Consider the following 23824-nt stretch of genomic DNA (forward strand, 5'->3'; position numbering starts at 1 on the left):
AGGCTGTGAGCCATATATAAAAGAACAATATGACCACAAGCACCTCCTGCAGAGGACGAAGAAAGACATGAGTAAAATAATATGCCAGAGAAAATTGTAGGCCAGATAACTTATCCACCCCTAATTATTTCGGGGCAGAACAAGGTATTTCAAATAGTAAGAAAGCAACTCTCACATTTATTTATTTTTTTACTAGTGATTTCAAACCATAGGCCTGTTGCAATTTGATTCAGTTTTAGTTGGCTGTTTGTCAAGAAAAAAACTACCAAAGGTCACTTATGAGCACTGCAGAATCAACTGCATATACATTTCTGAAGCAGAAAGGCTGTGTTTTCATGCATTTCTGACACTTTCAGCCTTTCAGGCTCCTGTTTCTTGAAAGAAAACAGATCTCAGGTGTCACATTAATCTGGTTGGTATGAGATTATGGCTTGCAAATTGCTGATTTTGGATATTGATGTCTGGTCCATTTAAACTACTTCAGCATAAATAGGAGTAATAGACTACAGTGGCTTTTTAGAAGCCAAGACAAAAAGCTCTGCTTATTAAAACAAAAAGATACCCCAGAAGCAGGAAATTTAATATTATTAATGAAAACACAAGGAATTATTAGGAATGTTTTCACACGATAGAGTTCCTCATTCAGGACATATTACCATGGGGACTTTACCAAGGGGTCTTGCTGGATCTTTTTTCCCTGAACACGTCTGCAGCCCAGTGAACATTCCTCCACTAGAACCTATGATGTATTTCTAACATTTGCATGTAATCTGTCAGGCAGGGCCTCTGCTATAGAGCGTGGGAGTTTTGGGCTCGGGGGATTTGTAAGGCTGCAGATGCAGAAGTTGAAGTCTGTCAGATTTGTGGCATGGACAGGGGTTTCCCCAGTGTTAGAAGAAGTGAAGAGTAAGCCCTGAGTGTGCTGCAGTCTCACTGTGTGCAGGCTGTTCTCACAAGGTTTCTGTTTTCAAGGTTTGGATGTGTTTTGGCATCGGAGTTCTCCTTTTCAGTTGATCCTCCACAATTTTCCAAGGTTCACTTGCAAGTCATAATTACCCTAGAGGATAACAGCACATGGATGCAATGAAATGCATTCATAAAAGTGCTTGTTTTTGCATTGATGGGGCTCTAACTCCTGGTTATCTCAGAGTATGATTTAGAGGGACATCTCAGCCTTACACATTCATAACTCCTTCCATCAAAAAATCTCCAAGCATTTTACACACAGATGTAACTGGATAATATGTCCTGTTGTCTATATGGCATCTCCAACATCAGTTATCATCATTCTAAACCATATGCCAGGGTCTAGAGTATTCCCTCAAGTATTTTACACAGGAGGAATACGTGTAAATAGAATATCTGGCTATCTATGAATGGCTCACAGGATTTTAATCAAGTGCACAGTTTTAAAATTGTAATTTAAATCCCTCTCACATCTGTTATTTAAAAAAGCCAACAGCGTGTGGGATACATTCAGTATAAAATATTCACATGAGTATGTTAATAATAGTATACATTATCACAGTAAAAAACAAGGTGTGTAACTGCAGTGCTTGTTAGAGTAACTATTTAGAGGTTTTGGAAAATCACTGTTTAGTAGTAAAAAAATAAATATTTCCCCCCCTCAGAGAATACTGAGATGTATTCTCTGTATTGTGTTCCCACTAGCACCCTTCGTGCACATTGTGGCTTCCAGTGCCCTCCAAGAGCAGTCCTTATGGGGCAACTTGCATAGAAAGCTAGTGAATTGCAACTCCTTTAGCTTCTAAATATCAAAGAAGTTGAAATACTACTTGGAAAAAGTTATTTATGGGTCATCTAGGCATAGGTGGCAGCTCACTCTGGTTAGGTGTTAGCCAGCTTTGGTTCATTGTCAAGCTCTGAATTTAGATTGCAGCCCTGGCCTGTCATCTCAGTGCCTTTGCATGGTCTTTGTGCCCTTGGTCCCTACCTGCAAAACCATATTACTCATGTAGACTCTCTGCCACTCTCTCAGTGAAGCCTTTAAAAGAGGTTCAAGGAACTAACATGGGGTGTGTTGCATCTCTGACTGTGGAGGGTTCTGAGTGCTGGGGAGAGCTGTAACCTTGCTTTCCAAAAAACACACCCCAAAATGTTGAATTCTACCTAAAATAAAATCTCAAGTGTCACATCTTTTCTTAAGTAGCCTGTGTCTGTGGTTCTGTGCTGCTTGTTGTTCTCATACACTGCTGGTCATGTGCTTGGACAGGCATTTTTTAAAAAAACAAAAGCAAAAAACACAAGGGAATTTAATCCCATCCCACAGGAATGACTGTACTACACTAGTCATTGTTTTGAAGTATGTTTTAGAAATTTGTAATGACAGCATTTGGATTATATAGTTAATTGTGGGGCAACCATTTATACAATTTGTGTTTTACCCCACATGGAAAGCTATAATTTACTCCAAGTAATTAGGGTAGGTTTAATTTTGGCAAGACATAGACCCATATTATCCCATGTAATATACTGTAATCCTCACGTTAGGTGGAGTGCCAAGTATTCAGTTTGTTTTGGGAGCCAACAAAATTGCCACTTGTCAGAGTTGTTCTTGGACAGAATTGTAAAAGTGGTAACATTTTGCTACTTACACCAGTTTATTATTAGTTTGACAATGACCCAGAGATATATGTATCATTCATTGAAAACTATGTGGAAGGTGTTTGGCACTTCACTGGTGAAATTTTGCATTTAACAGCACATTGGGGCAGTGTTGAAAGGCTTCAGCATTCAGACACTGGGGCTACTGTCTGTCTTTCATGATTGGACTCAAAAAACCTCAATTTCTTTAGCTTCTTGTCATGCTATGAAGTATAGTGGTTAGAGAAATTACCATATTACTGTTACATTACTGCATATCACTTTGTTAATAAAAGATAAATCTAAGGTTTTTTTAAAAAAAGTAAGCTAAAATGCCTTTTCTGTATTTTCTGCCTTAGTGATTTACCTGTCCATCAGTAGGTCCATTTATCAAAAGATGTTTGAGTATTTAATCATTGGTTGTTGGCTGTTGACAGCTGCAAATGACATATTTTTTAAAAAAAATAAAATATACATATTTATTACATATATGGACTGTTCTTTGAAATAGTTCTCTCTATTTCTGAAATCTGAGAGGTAGGATTCCCTAGCAACATTTATTGTGCTTTATTGAGTATAAACAACATCTTAGACACTGAGATTTTTATATGTTCTGTAATGTCCAATTAAAAACTGTCATCTTCTGTTGATTTCTTGGCACTTTTACCACTTACAGATGCTATTATTTCTTGAAATCAAAGTTAACACATAATAGGCTAGTGATGGATCTTTATGAGGTGTGATTTTTCACCTAGAGCTAACACATGGGCCTCACTTTTCCCATTAAAGTTGTTAAGCAGCATCCCACTCTGAGAGTTTGCTTCGTTTGGAAGCTGTCATACTGAATAGGATGTTTCTTTTTCTTCAGTAGGAGATATTTTTACTTTTCTACTGGAAGACTATGAGATATGTAAGCCCATAAAGAATGTTTCAATAATTTTCATAGTGGTATTGAAGAAACAGCTGGGTCCACATTCCTGCCTGTAAAGTCCAGGATTGCAATTCCCAGTTCATCATGATGGATTAGGTAATTCCACTCTAAGGAATTAACTCAGTGTTTTGGAAGGGACAGGATTGTACGATTGATTACTTTTGTTTGATTATAAATGCCATCCAAAAGTCATTTCTGTACTCAGTCACTGACATGTGTGACTTCTCTTTCCTTCGAAGGCCTCTGGAAATTTCCTTGTGCTAGCTGTTTTGACCATGTGAATGTTCAGGGAGATAGAACATGTGCCAGTGATGTTCCTGCACATCTTGGTGAAGGAAATAATAAACATTGATCAGTGCTACTAGGAAGGGGAGTGGTAGAGGTGTAACTTAATGGGGAACAGCAGCTGTGTACTGGTTGAAATAGAAGGCTGAGAGCCATGTCTTATCAACTTATCCTCAGCTCTGCTATAAACTTATCATTAACCTTGCAGTAGTCCTTTCAGTGGCATGCCACCCTCCCTCAACCCTAAGCAATTTAGGTCTGTTGCAAATGGAATTTTGGCCTATATTCTTGGGTGGAGTGTTCATGCTGCCTCGTTTCTTGGCACCCACTGTATGTGGCTGTATCTCCCTCCATCATCTCCTTTGCAGACAAGAAAGAGAGGTCCATGTCAACCTGACCTTCTCGTTTGCACTCCTAGCTTGGGCACTAGAGCTAAATTTCTAAAGTAAGGACTATTCCAACATCTTTATTTGTCAGATTACAAAATCACGTAGTTCTTCCCAATGTTTTTAAACTTACTCTAAGTAACTAATGACTACTTACTATAAGTGATAATTACAATAAGGCTGTTACAAATTCGGATAGGGTGGTTGGTGTTATAAATGAAACTTTGCTTCTCAACTCTATAAAAGTACAAGACCTCCATCATTCTACCACCAGGCCAAAATGAGTGGATGCTAAAAACTATGTTTCTTGAGAAACCTCAATACATGTGACATCCAGTCTGTTCCTTCTCTACCCAGGAGGTAAACTCTTTAAACAGAGTCTGTCTTTTGTCCTGTGTGTGTGAACAATATATATACTGGGAAGCTGTCTCCAAGAAATCCTTGTAATTATCATGGTGCAAGCAACAAAAACTACTGGGAAATATTATCAACTTGTTCAAGGTCTGGAACATCTGATTGGTAATTGCTGTCTTTTTGGTGCTACTGTTTCATGCTCAGAAAGTGCTGGTGATAAGGCAGAAGCCTAACCACTTGTCTTGTTCTCTGATTTCTTCTCCCTTTCATCCTCTCCAGTAGTAGATCAAGAATGTAACCACAGACTGGTGCCTGTGGTGCAGGGCTCTTGGGGCTGCTGTCTGTGTGTGCTAGAGCACGCTGATAAAAAAATGACCTCAACAACAACAACAAAGAAGGAAAAATTGTTTTCTTGCCCCCCTGTGGAGCAGAGACCTGAAGGCAGGCAGGAGATCCTGCTGTCTGGAGGCGTCAGCATGGCAGAAGGCCTGTAATTGCCTTTGTAATGTAATTGTTATAATGGTAATGCAAGGAGTTGCAGTGGTTCCGTGAAAAGCTTCATCCATTTCTCCTTGTGGTTCTCTGTGTGGTTATAGCAGGAGCTGGAGCATCCCTGTGTGCAGATGTGGCATGACTGAGAATGTGTCTCAGATGAGTTTGTGAGCTCTGTGGGTAGCTATAGACCACAAGGAGCAAGGGAGGAGCTAAACCTTCAGGAAGGCATCTCTCTCCATGGCTTTATGGAAAGTGGTTGGGGAAGGAGAGGGAGAAAGAGTCATAAAGTATGTGCAGATCTCAACCAGATGCAGAGTCATGGGAACAAAGAAGGGGAGTAAAGAGGTGAATATGGCATGCACAAGTCTCACCCTGCATGGACTCAGAAGAGCTCCTAAGTTCCTCTATGTAGACACAGCCAGTAGAGATTTTTTTATTGTCTTCAAGGATGCAATTTTCATTAATATCCTTTTCTGTTCAGCTTTTTCATTCTCACTAATCATGTCGTGTTCACAATAATGGTGCAGGGGTTACTAAACTGTCTTTGAGAACCAGATAAGCCAACTTTGACTAATGGATTTTTTAAATCTCTAGTGCAGACACAGTGTCCAGAGAAGGGCAACAAAGCTGGTGAAGGGTCAGGAGAACAAGTCTTACGGGGAGTGGCTGAGGGAATTGTGGTGGTTTAGTCCGGAGAAGAGGAGGCCGAGGGGAGACCTTATCACTCTACAACTACCTGAAAGAAGATTGTAGCGAGGTGGGGGTCAGTCTCTTCTCCCAAGTAGCAAGTGGTAGGACAAGAGGAAACATCCTCAAGTCGTGCCTAGGGAGGTTTAGATTGGATATTAGGATAATTTTTTTTCACTGAAAGTGTTGTCAACCATTGAAAGAGGCTGCCTGGGGAAGTGGTTGAGTCAGCATCCCTGGAGATATTTAAAAGATGTATAGATGTGGCACTTAGAGACATGGTTCAGTGGGATTGGCAATGTTAGGTTTACAGTTGAGATCAATGATCTTGAAGTTCTTGTCCAACCAAAATCATTCTATAAAACAGAACTTCTTTCTCTTCTTCAGGGTGACTACTCCATGGTCTAGCAGATGCCCCTTTTGAGAAGCTTTCACATACGTTCAATTTAAATACTCTAATTTTCTATCTCATTATTTGTGCATTAATCCTTTTATATGCTTAAAATACCTCGCTTTTCTGACGTTCCATCTCTCCACCTTACCCAATCACCTCTCTATGGAAATATGTGATCCCTTTCCCTGCAAAAGTTTTTAAATGAAGCCCAAACAATAAACCACAGCATTTATTAAGGGTCAGCAAGAGTACAGAGCAAGTAGGAATGGTTTGGCTGTGCTGTTGGGGCTAGATTGGTACCATCCCATAAAATAAACTGCCTCTGACATGTCTATGCTACCCCATAGCCCCTCCTCCTTTTAGAGTTAAGTCTTCTTTAGTCTTGAAGCAGTCACTTTTGATATATGTTCACCCAGGTGTTGAGATTCAGCATGGAGCCATAACCATCAGTTAAGAGCTTTGCCATCTACAGGTGGTAGGATGGGCCTGTACATCATCATAACTTAAAATCGTGAGTTGCTGAGCTAGCCAGGGACAGAACTCTTGTTTCTTCAGTTCTCAGCCAGAGCTTTTATCTGTAGACTATGGAGCCTCTCCAGTGTTGCAGGAGGCAGGTGAGCTGCAAACGTTTCTTCTGCAAAGCATCCTGCTTGCAGAGAAGTTCCCAGAGCCAGGGATGAAATGAGAGCCATGGAAATTTTTGCATGGAAACTCTCATTAAAATGGCCAGAGCTGAAAATACCAAAAAGCCACTAATGCAAACATTATTTTTATTATCAGGAAATTCCAGTATCAGTTCCTCTGGTTGTTTTTGGCCCAATGGAGTAAAAGGCAGTAGGCAGTAAAATCTTCAGTGCCCATTACAGAGGCAAATTCACTGCCAGTAACCTTTTAGTTTGTGTTGGGTTTGTTGGGGTTTTTGAGAAAAGTAGAGTGTTCCTTGGCTATATGCTTCTCAAAGTGGGTTTCTTCTTTTTCATCTTGAGGGGTTTTGTTTGGCTGGGCCCCAGGAGAGGGGTTTTCTCTAAGAGATCTTTTTTCTTCCCTTCAAATATTCTTGATGCCTTTTCTTTCACTATGCCCTTCCAAATAAATCCTAAACACATTTCCTTTCTTTTTATAGTGTCAGCACCGTTAATATAGTAGGTGACACTGTTAATATAGTAGACAGGTTAAGGAATCGTGAGCATGAGATGGATCTTGATGGAGGAGCTATGAAAACCATTCAAAATAATATCTAAGATTTAGAGTAGATTTTTTTCCATGGGATGAGTTCATTGGAGTTTTGTCCTGTTTGCCTCTGGCAGAAAGGAGGGTTCAGAGAAGAGGCTTGTTAATTAGACCTCAGTGATGGGAGTAAATTCAGAATTAGTCAAGATGAGGACTTTGCATCCTAATATTTTTCATTGTTTCAAATCAGCCTTGGCCTTCATCTACCGATCACCAATCCTAAGGGTTGTAAAGCCATTATTCAGACTTTGCAAAACCACAAAACAAGCTGAAAAATCTCAAGATCTCAAAAACAACTGTTTTGTTCCTATTCCTCCAGGCTTTTAGGGTATATTGGTATAGAGTTCTTCTTAACAATCACAGATGTGAAGAATTATTATTCAATAACAACAAAAAAAAATTAGATTCTCAAGCAGTCACTTACTAGAACCAATGTCCTTCAGAAACACCCCAAATATCACAAGACAAGCAATAAAATCCTGGCAGATGGCAGTGGTAGCTTTCACATAGAAATAGTGTGCTAGCCTATAGGCTGGGGTGTGTTTCCCTGGCCGTTGGGGGTTAATAGCCACTGAAATTCTAGTGAAACGTGGAGTGTTAATCCACACTGAGATCTGAGGAAAGAAAGTGCCTTAATCCCCAAAAACTCAGTGATAAAGTTGTTACTGCCTGCCTACATATGTGCTTCACAGACTATTCATCTGAGAATCTGATAAACCAGTTGGGATAGCAGTAGACTCTCTAAAACAAAGTACATTATGTCCTTTCCCTTGTGTTTTCCCTTTAATTCCAGCAAGTATTACAGGAAGTCCTGAATTTATCTGAGATAAACTGCATGTAACTACTCTTTCAGAATGCACTTACTTTACTGTGTGTTTCTATCTCCTGCACCATCAGGACTACTAAAAAATGTCACATCACTTCCTGGTCTAAGTTTATTATGTGTTCCCACCTCTCAGTTTAACTGGTTAAGCTCAGCAGAACAAATTCTGATTTAACTCCTGGGAAGGCTTAAGACCCACCTCCCATACACAACTTGTCTTTTGCTCCTCACTGGACATGACATCTGCAGCAGGGAAGGACACTGGGTAGCAAACATGACGTGCAAATACGATGTGCCTGGGTAAACCCGACAGTCAGCTCTTAAAGCTGGAGTTCAGAGAGATCTCTCTCATTCATCCATGGGAGAAGGCCTCATTATAATTGCTCAAGCCTGACTGGGTTACATCACTTTCCCCCTCATTTCACTCTCTCCCCGCTTGCCTCCCGCCTTTTATTTACACCCCTTGTTTGGTGCAGCGTTGAGCGGGGCCTGCCTTAATGATGAATGCTGATCACTTCATTCCCCGTTGCCCCCCTCCTTCCACTGCCTCCCCCAGTGCTTTGAAGTGTGCTCAGGTCTCAGGCTCCAGTTCAGAGGTCACTTTGTTTATTTATGCAAAGCTGGCTCATCTGTGAAATGGGGCTTTCAAGGCCTCTGACATCAAAGACTCCAAAGCTGGTCCCGTCAAGTCAGAGCAGGGACGGGCCTTGCATTGTAACAAATTGAAACAACTTTGTGAATCATAGAGAAATGTTACAGCTACAGTTTTACTTCAAATATTGGATCTTTGTTTTGATTCGTGGTTGGGTGCTCAACACGTAGTATTGGCCTCAAAACCAGTCATACCTGTTTGGCTAAAACATAAAGCCTCCATGGAGAGTCTGTGAGATCCAATAAAATTTGATCCTGGTAGCAGTCTGTGAATATTTCCCATCAGTTTCTCTCAAAGCTGGACTGTTATGCAGAATTTTCCATTTATTTTAACTTTTAAGAGGGAATGGAAGAACTCTGCTATGGTAATAAACAGTAACTATACCCTGCTTATGTGGCAGTCCTTGTCCCATAGAATCTCCAAAATGCTTTGTCAATTGATGGAGTTACATCCAGAAATCCCTTTTCTGCAGAAACCCAGCTTGGTTTGGGACAGGAAATAGACCCAAAAGACCCGTGGTAGGCAATATGTGCAGAGAAAGGATGATTTAGCCCATGACATCAGACTAATGGTCAGGCCCTCATACATTCAGATATGTCAGGTGTCATGCAGAAACAAGCCTGTGGCAGCCCCCACCACACACTTGCCCAACACAGAACCAGCATCTCAGTCCTGGGGCATCTTGGACCTAGAAGGCAGCTTGGAATGAGATCCTGAAGCAAGAGAGAGGCAATGGCAGGAGAACAGCTGGGGATAACATCACTGGGATGATATTCCTGAACAACAGGCTGACACTTGTAGTTCCATTCTGACCCTGTCTTGTATGGCCAGGTGTACTATTTGGAGGGGATGGAGCTACAGAAGTTCATCTCTTATATCCAAGTCTATCATCTGACATGATATCTGAGCCTTCTACTTCAGATTTCTTGACCAGCCATCATACTTTCTAACATCATGGAACTAAACTGTACAGTGAGGATGCCTAAATCGTGTCTATGTTTCCTTAGCCTCAGATACTCGTGACATAAAATTAGTCAGTGATTATTTTTCAAGGCAGGTTTTCCACTTCATCTTCCAACTGGCTGCACTCCTAAGCCTGTCATACTGTCCAAGAAGTCCAGTACAGGATGACCTTCCAGTGTAGGTTACAGAAAAGGGAGCTTGTAGGAAACTTCAGCAGCTCATCCTTCTTAACGCTGCCTCTTGCTGTAATCTGCTGGCAGCAAAACTGGCCATGCTGCAGAGCTGGGCCCTGCTGCCCTTTGGCTGCAGGCTGATTTTTTTGTATGTACTCACCACCCTGACCTACCTGCCTCTGTGGGAGCTGACAAGAGCATGAATCAGCAATTGGCTTATTAGGTTATTTTTTAATGTAGCTGACACTCATGTGATTTCTGCTAGTCACTCATAGTTGTGTATACTGGTCATATAGATCTGAGTGTGGCTCATTTTTCTCAGGTCCACTCGGTATAATAATATTTCCAGGCTAGTTGCATTTGTGAAGCTTGAGGTGACATGCAAACAGCAGGTCTTCAGATCTGGCACTATGAACCAGGCTTCACACTTCAGGTTTAGGCTGAATCAGATGCCTCTGAACTTTCAGAAAATTCAGTTTTTGGTGCAATAGATCCCTCCCCAGGAGTGAGCAGGCTGACCAAAATGTGTTTGTGGTGCAGAAAGATATCCATCGTGCCAGCACAGAGACTACAAAAATGCAAAACTGTTTCTCTACCCTAGGAAACCACTTGATATTGAAACTGGGGGGGGAGGAAGACAATTCTTCAAAACAGGGAGACAGATTCCTTCCATACAGCTGCTGAACTGACTTTGGATGGGGCAGGTGGAAGTAGAATCTTGTGGTATCTGAATTAGAGAGAGGTCTTCCATCCTAAGGGTTTTCCTGAGATATCTGTCTCCCACAGTGTTCTACTTTATGTAATAATAAGCTCTTTTTTGGCTCTCTGAGACCACATCTCAGAGCTTAAGACACTCAAGGTGTCAGAGGGGAGGTTCAAATCCCTCTCTGAATGCAGCAGAAAAGAGACTTGACCCTGGGTCATTCACATCCCAGGTTGAGGCTTTATTGTTGTATCACTGACCTGCTGCCTCACTCTCACTTTTGGAGATTCCTGGGCTTCAGACAATCTTCTGAAAATGAGTTTCATACATGATCTCATCAATCAGCTTTTCCCCTACTCCTTCCTAGTTTAACTTCATTCAGATACAGTCACACTGAAGGATATGAGCCTGATTCACTGCATGTTCAGCTGGCATAGAGACTGCTGTGACATTCCTCCCCAGTGTGCAGCTCTGGGAATGGGAAGGAGTAGCTTTGCTCTAAATGAGTTTCCACATTTGTGACAACTCCCCACCACCACCCAGACTTCTGCCTGTGTTGTTGTTAACATTACCACATTCCTGACAAAAGTGAAACCAGTTCCAATGGATCTAAACCAACATGTCTCAATGCATGCAGTTATTTCTTTCAGTCTTGCTTCTCCACCAATTTATCTTTCATAGGCTCAGCACAGTGACATTAGTTATCTTGATCTCTTCCTCCCCAAATGATTTTTTCTGGGTTAGGTAGGTTACTCTGCAGGTTTGAGATTTGGCAGGATAACAACTTGAAGAAGCATCTTCAAAGGATCAAATAGGTTCAGAGCAATTTTGCTTACATCAAAAGCATGTCAGGAGGTGTTGAGAAAGCCAGTCAGTCCTTGTGTGTAGGCAGGAGGAGCACACATGGGCTGACATAGTGTAACGTGAGGCAGGAGGCAAGGGAGGATATACTGCAGCTCTTTGTACATCAAGCTGAGTAGGATTAAGTGGATTAATTGACAGAACATCACCACTTCAAGGTTTTGACCACTTTTAAGATATTCAACAGTTAACAATAGGCAAGAATCCTACATCTCCAACCACAGTCGTGTTTTTTTCCCTTTGTCACTCTACAGTTTTCTAATTGTGTGAAGGGATTTACTAAGTTCTCTGTCAGCATCCAAGATTTCATTCGTAGCACTACTGAAATTTGTGTGGCAAGTGCCAGAAGATAATCGATTCAGCATTTTGACTGAAAGGAGGCAATCTGTCATGTGCAAGCCATCATCTATAGTGGGGATATTTGTATTCCCTGCACTTGGTTTGCCAAAGCTGTAAAAATATATTTGTAAAACACAGCACATGGGTTCCTCATCTCATCTGTAACACAGGCTGTGGGCCAGCCTCGCAGAGCCTGGACAGGGCCTTTGCACTCATGGCAAGAGCTGATGTTGCCTGAGTGTGATGCATTTCATGCTGCTTCCCAACAGCTTGGGCTGGGAGCTGGCTGGAGCCCCCAGGAAAGCCTTGGAGGTTCCCAGCAATGGATAGAGGGTGAGAGGAAGGTGGGAAGGGGAAGTCAGCTGGAGTTAGCTGCACAAGTAAGCACACAGTGTGCTGCTGCCCTGAAAGCTTTCTTTTCCCCTCGAGGTGACAGCTGCACATACCACTGGGGGAAACTGTGCTGAAGTAACCACAAGGAGAAGGAAAAAATCTGTCTGGGGTGAGGGGGGACAAACCCATATGGCATTGCAGCCTCTCTGCTTAAGGAGCAGTGGCAAACAAGATTAGAGCATGTGTCGGCATAAAATGCCCCATGCTGGAGGGAAAGGATGGTTTTCCAAAATAGCAGAAACTGGGGTGAGGATGGGGTTAAACACACGTTCTTGCACAAAGACTGCACACGGGCTACAGACCAAGCACTGTTTAGGCACAACCCAACTTCTAAAACAGTAAAAAGCAGCTTTACTATTTGTACCTTTTGGGGGAACGTGCTCATGTGTAAACTGATACAAGTTTATCCCCTCTCCCACAGAGATTACAGCAAGAAATTTCCTCTCTTTTGCTCATGAGAATTTTTACTGATGGGTTTCAGGAGTCAGGCATTTGGAGGGATTCCTTCCTTAGTGTTTCTGCTTCCCTTGCTTTTTGTTTTTTTTCATACACCCTTGTGGAGCACTTCCTTATTAACATGAACTTTTTCCCAGCCTTCACTTGACCTATCTCTGAAAATCAAACTTCACACACCTGCATAAAACGCCCCATGCTGGAGGGAAAGGATGGTTTTCCAAAATAGCAGAAACTGGGGTGAGGATGGGGTTAAACACACGTTCTTGCACAAAGACTGCACACGGGCTACAGACCAAGCACTGTTTAGGCACAACCCAACTTCTAAAACAGTAAAAAGCAGCTTTACTATTTGTACCTTTTGGGGGAACGTGCTCATGTGTAAACTGATACAAGTTTATCCCCTCTCCCACAGAGATTACAGCAAGAAATTTCCTCTCTTTTGCTCATGAGAATTTTTACTGATGGGTTTCAGGAGTCAGGCATTTGGAGGGATTCCTTCCTTAGTGTTTCTGCTTCCCTTGCTTTTTGTTTTTTTTCATACACCCTTGTGGAGCACTTCCTTATTAACATGAACTTTTTCCCAGCCTTCACTTGACCTATCTCTGAAAATCAAACTTCACACACCTGAAGAGCACTTAGTTAGGAGTTGAGTAGCTCTTGATCCAGAACTACAGCTGCTCCAACTGTAGAGTACAGGACTAGCCTTAGAAGAGCCACACTTAGTTGTGTCATCATCTGTAGCTGCCCAAAGTGCCTCAGGAGGACTTCCTTCCTCGTGTGATCCATTGCTATAAGAGGATGTTCTGATCAGAGTGCTTGTGCAGTAGAGGCCAGGCTGTCCACTGAAGGAGGCAAAAGCTTCTTATCCAGGCATTGTGGAAGTGTGAGGCCACCAACACCACCTGGATTGCAGAAGGAGGCTCAGGGCACTCTTTGGCATCCTCATGGAAGCCATATCACAGTGGCAATTTAATCTACTGGAGAGGTGGAGGTTTTACCTTGTGGTGATTTCTATTTCTTCCAGCACCACAGAGAACAGAGTTGAGACCTTGATTCTGCTCTGTGGTAGTGGTATAGACATCTAGAGTGATAAGGAACAAAGTGGCATGGGTGGCCTTCATTTAAGAAAACCAAACCAACAAACCACAAAACAGTTTTTCAATAAATATTGCCTTCTCCAACCATAGCTTTACATTCATTACCCAATGAGGGCTAATTTGACCCCAGACCTGCTTGCTTTCCTGATTTTGTATGGAAGCTGAAAGCCACATTAGTGGCCTTATTTCCACTGCTTGTACTTTGTGTGAATGATCACGTAAATCTTCCCTCTCCTCCTACATTTAATTAGCTGTAATTTTGATTTATGCTATTATTTGCATAAAATGTACAACAGATCAGGTCCTCCTAGGGATAAGCAATCTGTAAACATAAACAAAGAGGCTTTTGTCAGCTGTTAATGGAAACATTGATTAATCTCCCATTGCTTTGGTAGCCTGACAAAAAGTTCATAAAGCAGCAAACTAAATTGTTCATTAAAATGGCCAGGCTATAAGTGCCAGGATGTGGATGCCAAATATATGTTAAGTGCGTTTCAGCTGCATGGTGCCTCCAGGAGGAGATACAAACTCTTGTCATCATACTGTTGGAGACCTTCTTAACATCTTCCCTTTCCTTTCCCTTGCAGATGATGCCAGCTCAGGAAAGGATAGCCAGGCACCTGAAGGCTCCAATGGAGAATATGAAGATCATTCTGGGAAGCAATGGGGTAAGGCCCAGGGCTTCTTTTTGTTTTCCTTAGTTCTTGGTTTAGTGCTGTTCATGTGTCATGTTTCTTGGTTGCAGAAGGAAAGTAAAGGCAGTGAGGAGTGAGTTCTCCCTACAGATGGTCGAATAATAAACAAAGCATCAGCTGAACGTGTCAGTGTGAATGGAGCCCATCCAAGAGTCCTTCTGCAAAATGCAGCCCATGGGCTGCTCTAGGGACCCCTGCCATGTACCCCAGCATGGTTCCCCCTTGCATTTGTTTTTCTGGGCAGTGACTTTATTCTGCATGTGCAGCTATTACAGCTTTCATAGACTCTCTGTAAAAGGCATATTGACTTTTACAGCAGTATTTCCAAAAGCCTTCAGTGCCAACATAACACGGCTCCCGCTGAGGGCAAATGGGAGGTCTGACTTCACTCTAGGAGAATTAGCATTAGGCCAAAGCTGAGTGTTTTTTAACATTACCCTCTCTTTTAGACACCTGCATGAACTTCTCTAAGCCCCAGACTGTTCAAACACAGGATTTTAATGCAGTTGCAGAGCTTTGGGGAACTGCTAAAATTTCAGTTGGAACAGGTTCTGAATCGCTACAGGACTTGCTGGTCCAAAGTTTGGTCCAAGCACTCCTTGAAGTACAATAAGTTGTCAGGTTGATGCCAAACAGCTTTTGGCCATTACTGACAGGAGTGCAGTGAGAATTTATGACCTCAAGGGATGAAGCACAGCATTTCCATTTTGTGCTTGCAGTACACCCTTCCTTTTAATTATAATGTATAATACAGAGGTGACTTTGTACCACATTTGTGGCCAGGGAGTAACTTCATGGCAACGGTAGGGGTGGGAACCTTTCAGGCTTTCACCTTATGAGTCCCCACCACTTGAGCTGAGGCCAGTTTTCTTCAGGAGCTGGCAAACAAGTGATGTGGTGTGCTGTGGTGTAGTCTGGGCCACACCTGGAGGAGTCAGTGCCATAATAGCTTTGAATTACACATTCATCTGAGACTGAACTTGCTCTGACAGAGGAAGCAACCTGCTCTAGTTGAAACTGTCCTTGTTCACTGCAGCGGCATTGGACTAAATGACCTTTAAAGGGCTCTTCCTGTCCAAACTATTGTATAGTTCTGTGATTCTACGGCTCCAACATTTTGGAGCTAGATAAACTCCAGGTTAGAAGTCCTTCAGGAGGGATTCAAACTGGCAAGAAAAGCTGCCATCTCTCCAGTCTTAATTACCCTGGTAGAGATAGAAGCAGACACTGAATGCCATGGAAGATGTGCTCATGGTAGAGTTGGTGGATGATGGATCAATTCAGCAGTCATATTATGAAAAAAATTATGTAAGCACTACTAAAATTACTAGGCATTAACAATCTTATATCAGACTGCCTTATTCTGTGCTGCCCTGGCTCAATCCTTCTTTGTGCTGCACACTATTCCTGCACGTCTGCTTTTTCCCCTTTCCCTCCCTCCTACTATCTCTCCCCAAACAATGAAATGGCTGGGGCAGGACACACACCCACCCGAACACTTTCCATCCATCAGGGTTCACCAGCAAAGTGCTGGTGTGAGCTGGTGTGCAGGGAGGGTTAGTGTGTGTCTGCAGGTCTCTGGGTGATAGGTGAAGAAGTTTGTGTTTGCAGAGCTCTGGGCCCTAGAGAAGTGGAAGAGGAGAAGCATGGTAAAAACCCTCCACTTCCCTTTCCAGCTACCATGATGGAGTGGTATTGCTGGGGAGAAGTCCTGTCCTCATCAAGAGTGGGGAGCTGATGTGGGGAAAGATAAAATACCCCCATCCACTTCTTCCCACAACTGACTGAGCTCTTATCTAAAAAAAAACCTGAGAGTATTTCAATACTTAGATATATCATGACACTTTTTTGTATAAATACCATGAAAGATTTAAGTGGTACTTCCCGTCACTACGTGGAGGTAATTGTGGCAGATTGCAGCAGATGATGCCTTATCTAACCACCTCACTTTGTATGAGCCACGACTGACAGGATCCTCTGTGACTAATCCCTGTACCTTGAGGTGTCCCAAAGGGAGAAGAGACTGCTGAATTCCTTCCCAGGTCTTTCTGCCAACAGCCTACTGTTTCATTTAATTTCCATTAGCTTGAATAAATCGTCATGGTTAACAGCATTTCAGCAAGGAAGCCCTACACAACAGTGTCTCTTTTTACCCATCCACTTGTGTTTTCTCTTGCTCTTGTGTGTGGCATAATTTATGCTGTACAAATGTGCTGTTCATGTTTATGAAGCAAACGCCAAGTGATGTGGAGGAGAACGAGCATGTGAAGTATAAATAACACAGAGGCACTTTGTAATGGCCTTCTTTGGCACTCTAACAAGCAAAAGCTTCTGTAAATGGTACAGATTTGGGGACAGACATTTACTAGCACCAACTCAATAGAGACTTTTTCTGCCTCTCTCTCACACTGCTGCTTCTCCCTCTTTCTCCTTTGTGCTTGCTGGTCTCTTTTTCTCTCTTATGTGTGGGTCTCTCTTTCAACTTTTTTGTTAACTGGCTTTTCTAAACTTTTCCAATTCAGGCTTTTGTCAAGGAAACACTCAAGACTGTGTAAAGGGGGTCTGGTTTCAGCATATTGCATACAGCCTGGAGTAGCTTTTGAGACCACATAATCACTTAACCTTCTTTAAACAGAAGAAAGAGAGACAGAAAGAGCCAAAGAAGTTTAGCTTTACCTGTAGTTTCATATGTGTCTGGACAACGGTGTACGGGGAGGGAATGCAAAACTCCAGACAGATTAATGGGAGTTGCAGTGGGAGGAAAACCAGAAATGTTACAGGCCTGCTTTTTTGGGAGGGAAGAGTTTCTGTCTTGCAATGTCCTTACTGAGCAGGGACTCCACCAAGTCCTTCTGAACTACTGCTTTGGAAACAGGGAGGAGGTAAGGGAAGGTGAAAGTTTAGACTCACTCATGACTCTTCACTCTGCATGGGGTGTGACTGTCCCATCTGCAACCTGCTCTTTGACATGTTATTCCAGCCCAGGAATCCCATCTGGTGAGGATCTACCCCTACCCAGACCTGCAACTCCTGGTTTTAGAGTAGATTACTTGCATGTTAGAGAATAACCACTTTGACTCACTTCACAGCTGGTTCTTAACCTCTCCATGCACCTTGTGGACACTCACTCAATTTCCACAATGACAGCCCTTATCAGCATGTCTTCCTCAGCTCAGACTTCAACTTCAGCGTGTCATTGCTCACAATGTGCAGCTCTGATGGGGTTAATTGTCTCTCTGGGGAGGGTGATTGATTTTGCTTGGAGGGGGCCTCCTCTTGCAGCAGACCCCCAAGGGAATACCCAGCAATTTAGGCACCACAACCTGTGCAGTGGCTTAGTATGTCACACTTGCTGCTCAGCTGTCACGGCAAGGACGTTCAGTGCCAAAGTTGCTCTGGTTCATTAGATTACACATGAAAGCCTCCGTACAGAGAGTAAAGCATTTCTGAGCAAGAGTTTGAAATAACATGGAATGGCTGGGACCCAAAATGACAGTCAAGGGGGCGAGGGAAGGCTATGGAGGCAGATGGTTTTCCCTATGGAAAACTGTTCTGAAGAGGGGGATATGTCAAAGGGTGCCTTCTGTGAAGGAGGGATGTTGGAAAAGGCTGCAGGAGGGTGAGGACTAAGGGATATGTTCACAGACCTCAGAGGGCAATAGCTGCAGTTCCTCAGTGCTTGGAGAGAGGAATCTGCAGACCAGCCTCCTCATCCAGCAAAGCTCTGCTATAACGTACATCTCAGAGTTTCTGGCCCTCAGCCCTGGGCAGCAGGGCTGGCTCTGTACTAGGGTGGCCTTCTTAGAGCCAAGACATAGGAAATCCCCTTGTGCCTCCCTGTAGCAAACTTCCTGATATCTGAAGCACAACCTTCTGAGATTGCTTTGGTGTGTTATGTGCTACTGAGGCTGTGACTATCCAGTTGTTAGTGGCAAAGGCCAGTGGCTAATGAGCATAATTCAACACAGTGTGCCACAGAGGAGGCCACTCATTACCTATTTCTCTTATTTCCCAAGAAAAGGATCAGGGAGAATTTACCAAGGAGTGTGAAAATGCAGGATAATGGTCCTTTATGGCCAAAGAATAAGATTATGGTAAGCAAGAAACAGGGTTTGAAAGCAGGGAGAGAAACCTGTTCTGGAGATGCTGAATGGACTCAGAGAAAAAACTGGCTTTGCCAAAATTATGAAAGAAGACAGGTGAGTTTGACAGGAGTATTGTAGCTCTAGGAGGAGAATTGTATTGATCTCAGGAGGAGATTGCAGTTAGACATGCCTCTGGACTGGCATTGCATTAAAGTAACTGAGAAATCTATGATATGAAATTCTTCATTAGGGGACACTGTAAGACAAGCTTTAGTCTTACCGACAGATCATGTTGCATTGTTTCAGCTGTCTTAAAAGTTTTTGCAAAGATCTTTTTCTTTCTATTGATTAGTTAGACCAACTCACGACTTTACCCAAAGATTCTCTGCAATGTCAGTAAAGCTATTAGAGTGTAAAGGTGCCATGTCTTTTCCATCCAGAATTCTTGCATAATCTGAATTAAAGTTAGGTGAAGGTGAGGGTATAAGTTTCAGATTTTGCCAAGTGGGGACCTTGCATGTTTCTATTGTTCTTGTCACTACCATTAGAAATGTTGGTGATTTTCTTGCTAGAACAGGGTGCCTGTCTTAACCCATGATTCTGTTCACCAGCAGCTGTTGCTTCAGCTTCTCCCATTTTTGGGATGGACTGGTATGGGGTATCTTCCAATAACAAACTCAAGGGTTTTTCATTGGGTCTTTTCATTTGTTTGTTTGCTTCTTTGGACCTTTCAACATGAATGCTTCATTTTAGTTCAGATCAATGTGCAGAGTCTGGCACACTTCTCAGGCTTTGCTACATGTTGAAAAGATGTTGACTTTTCTTAAGTCCCATTAAAGGCAGTGAGAACTAAGGAGCCAAACAACTTCAGAACATAAAGCTTCAAGCGACCAGCAAAAGATTGAGAAAATGGTCAGGCTGGCAGGAACCTGAGGTTTTCTCACAGGTCTTGGCTAAGGGCTTGCATCTGTGGCATGGAATATGGTAACAATTGTAATGTGATTATGGGGCTGCATTTTGCCTTCAGCTACAATAGGATGACATTGGTATTATTTTGTGAGATGGTCTGATGCAGTTGCCTTATGGACACCAAAATTCCAGCACTATGCAATGCTAATGGCTAATGCAGTGACCATACCAGGCCAGTAGACATTCAGATGCATCAGGCAGGGTAGTGCCTCCCTTCTAAGGAAAGCAGTTTGAGCTGATATGTACTTGTTTACTCTGAGGGTAACAGAGCACTGGAACAAGCTGCCCAGGGAGGCTGTGGAGGCTCCATCCCTGGTAACATTCAAAACCTGCCTGGATGTGTTCCTGTGTAAGGAACAAGGGGATCCTCAAGGGGATCCTACTCTAGCAGGGGGGTGGGACTAGATGATCTCCAGAGGTCCCTTCCAACCCCAACCATTCTGTGATTCTGTGAGACAGTGATACACTGGTTATATATGAGACTGCTGGGTGCCTCTCAAACAAATGTGGCCATAACACTTGCCAGCTGTCTCTTCCTTTGCTCACCACAGTCAATTTTTCCTGCCTTTTGCAGCCCGGCCCCGGTTCACGCAGCCTGCCAAGATGAGACGGAGAGTGATCGCCCGTCCTGTTGGCAGCTCCATCCGCCTCAAGTGCGTGGCCAGTGGGAACCCACGGCCTGACATCACGTGGCTGAAGGACAATAAGCCCCTCACACCCCAAGAGATTGGGGAGAACAAGAAGAAGAAGTGGACGCTGAACCTGAGGAACCTGAAGCCAGAGGATAGTGGGAAATACACCTGCCGAGTGTTTAACAAAGTTGGAGAAATCAACGCAACGTACAAAGTTGAAGTAATCCGTAAGTGCAGCTTCTGGGGTGGAAAGGCATTGAGGGAGCTTTGAGAAGGGAGCTGGCTGAGTAATCAGGATTCTATGGCAAGTGTGCAGTGCTGATATCTAGGCAGAGAAGTGGGGAAGTATTATAAACATCAGAGACTGAGCAAACATTGTTGAAACTCTAAAATAAACTTAATGCCTGGGTAAGACAGGCAATAATACAATTTAGTAGCTGAGATCATAGAATCATAGAATGGTTTGGGTTGGAAGAGACCTCAAGATTGTCTGGTTCCAACCCATCTGCCATTAGAGGGGACACCATCCACTAAATCAGGTTGTTCATAGCCCCATCCAACCTGGCCTTGAACACTTTCAGGGAGGGGGCATCCACAGAAGTGTTTGTGGCTGTTTTGGATGAAGTGTTGAGCAACCTGGTCTAGTGGCAAGGGTCCAGGCCTATGGCAGGTGGGTTGAAACTAGATGATCTTTAAGGTCCCTTCCAACCCAAAGTGAGGAGAGATACTAGGGAAACAGTCATCTCTAAGGGCACCTGTGTGATGAAGGTTCATCATTGCCCAGTTCAATTCAAGGACAAACTGAGAAAGCCCTTTCATGTACCGTAAAGGATGGGTAGAAATATTTAGGGTGGCCCAGATTACTCTATCAGAGTGGTAATAGAGTAAAACCAATAAATAAAAATTTACTCTAGGTAGCTGTAATAGGAGGCCCACTTCATTAGAGAAATCTCCCAAAGGAGTTAGCAGAAATCTTATGTCTAGAGTGATTATCCAAACAAGGCTTTAGTTCTAGATTTTAAAAAACATTTGGACATCTGAAGGTTCAAGTGGGTACACTTCAGATACTAAAAAAAATATCCCACTAGGGTCTTGTTTGTATCTTTAGATACCTACATAGCTTTAAAGATTCAGCCCTTAGAAGATGAGCTGTGGGGATTACCCTGCATTGTGGTGGGGTAGAATAAATTGCTCTTCTTACTATCCAGCTATTCTGATTCTTAGTCTCTAATCTCCTGTTTCCCCTATTATTACTGAAGATAATTGCACTCAAATCCTACCTAAGTCAACCAGAGAAGAGCTCTTATTCTTAAATCATTGTGCTTTTTCTATGACATCATCAGAAGCTGGCATGGAAATGATTACAGAGCAGCCAACTCAGGAAAGTGGGGGAGATGAGCTGAGTGGAGGGAAGATTGAATAGCCTTCATTAATGAGGAGCAGGGGCATGGAGGGCTGTTCCCAGCTAGAAGGAAAGCATGTTGTTTGTCTGTCTGTGCATACATTTTAGCATGAGAAAGTTTATCCCAGTGTGAAAGATTGTTCTTAAAGGTAAAGATCTGTTCTCTGATAAGTCCTTTCTCTAGAATCGCAGGAATTAAAAGCACATGTGGGGAGCTCTGTTGGGCTCCAAAGGCACAAACCTGCTGGACATCTGGGATTGATAAAGATGCAGCTGTGTGGAGACAGTAAAAACATATGTTTACACTAAAACCAGGAGCAGAGACAGGGAAATGAATCAAGCCCCATCCTAATGGCAGCTGTGGCATTTTCACTTCATCAAAACCAGACAGCACCAGGAACAAACCCCTTTCTGTGTCCCTGTTTATCTTGTTTTTTATCAACTTAAAGATGTATGTAACCTTTGTTTTCATTAGCTTTTTCTTGCTAAGAGTGAAAACAGTAACCAAAGCTGGAACCAGACTCAAGGAGATAAGGGCATTAAGCAGTTTTCAGACATCTTTCTATTTTTGACATAATTCTGTGGAGCATTTCAGGTTTTATTCAATTTCCTCCTTTTTTTCCCCCCTGAGCCTCCACTCCAAAGTCCTGCTTATCTGAGGCTCACTCTTCCCAGCTGTGATTCCTGCCCACAGTCCCAAGGCAGAACCTAGACAGACCACTGTGTTATTTTTTTTTCCTAGGCACATCTTTAGAGCCTTCATTATTGAAAGTATCCTGAGTTTTTGAAAGACAGTCCATTGTTCCTTCCTCTCACCCCAAAGCCAGTGCTGGTGGGAGCTGTTTTGTTATTTGCTCCATTTCACAGTGTTTGCCATCAAATGCAATTGATGATTGCCAGCAGTTACCACCCACTGTGATACCTTAATTTATCTTCATGCCTAGGGTAGAGGTTTGCAGTACCTCCTTGTTTGGAAACTGTGACTGAGTTCTCTGATGCTCACACTAAAAGAAAAGCCAAACATTCCTCAGAATGAGGGATATATTTTTCCTTTGACTTTATGTGATGTTGACACAACATAAGGCTTACGATCCTACTGGAACGGATGGTCTTGTGAACCTCTTGAGTTTGATTTTCTTTCCTACCACCTTGTTTCTTTCATCAACTGAGACTTGAGGCAAAAAAATTGTGAGAAAGGAAAGATTTTGGTTTTGGCTGGAAAATCAAAAGCCTTATGAGCTCTTCCTCCACAAAAAAATTTGCTCCACAGTGAGTGTGGGGATGATTAGACTGAAGAAAGAAATAATAAAAGCAGGGAGGTGATGATGAAGTGAAGATCTTCCTCACCAGTAGTGCCTGTTGTCTGATTTCCCCAGCAGTGAATGACATGGTATGGGATGGCTTCCAGAAGAGTTGGGTCCCCATGGGCAGCTGCCAGCCCCAGAAACAGATGACAGATGCTTCCTAAAGAATTTGAGACAAAAGATGAGACAATATCCACAGCTTGTCATTAGGATATCAAAGGGACCTTTTCCCAGCCAGTTTTGTCTGTCCTTAGGGAACATTTGGATACCAGAAGGACAAAGAACATGTCTTATCAACTCCTTACTGTCCCCAAATTGAGAGTAGCCATAGTGGTTCTGGTGTGGATTGTCAATTGATACGTACTAGTAGATAAACTGGTAAAAACCTGAGGTTGTATCTGAGAATATGTAAGGTTCTTTCATATTCACCTGTAAATTGCACCCTATCAGACATGGCGGTAAAAGACAAAGTATCACAGAACCACAGAGTGTTTGAGGTTAGAAAGGACCTCTGGAAGTCATCTAGTCCAAGCCCACCCTGCTCAAGCAGGGTCACGTAGATCTGGTTGCCCAGGACCATGCCCAGATGGCGTTTGAATATCACTAGAGGTGGAGATGCCACAACCTCCCTGGGCAACCTGTGCCAGTGCTCAGTCATCTTCACAGTAAAAAAGTGTTTCCTGATGTTTAGAAGGACCTTCTTCTGTTTCAGTTTGCATCCATTGTTTCTGGTCCTGTAACTGGCCACCACTGAAAAAAGCTTGGCCTCAACTTCTTTACACCTTCCCTTAGTATATTTGAAAACATTGAAAAACATGATCAGAGTCAATATCAAATGAAGATTTACAGTTAAATAATCCACTTAATTTGTGTTCAGACCTGTACTAATGCCCAGATTTAATCTTCAGATG

At 42.8% G+C, this 23824-nt stretch overlaps 1 protein-coding gene across 1 annotated transcript in view; it reads left to right on the forward strand.

The window, feature by feature from the left end:
- The window catches only part of FGFRL1 (fibroblast growth factor receptor-like 1), a 97860-nt gene that overhangs the window by 68107 nt on the left and 5929 nt on the right, over positions 1–23824 (forward strand). Inside the window, exons 3-4 of the mRNA XM_010000284.1 lie at positions 14414–14494; positions 20150–20434. Coding sequence (XP_009998586.1) covers positions 14414–14494; positions 20150–20434 — 366 coding nt within the window. The remainder of the gene's footprint in view (positions 1–14413; positions 14495–20149; positions 20435–23824) is intronic.

This window comes from Chaetura pelagica, unplaced genomic scaffold (assembly GCF_000747805.2).
Source record: "Chaetura pelagica isolate M959 unplaced genomic scaffold, ChaPel_1.0 scaffold116, whole genome shotgun sequence".
Classification (NCBI taxonomy): Eukaryota; Metazoa; Chordata; class Aves; order Apodiformes; family Apodidae; genus Chaetura; species Chaetura pelagica.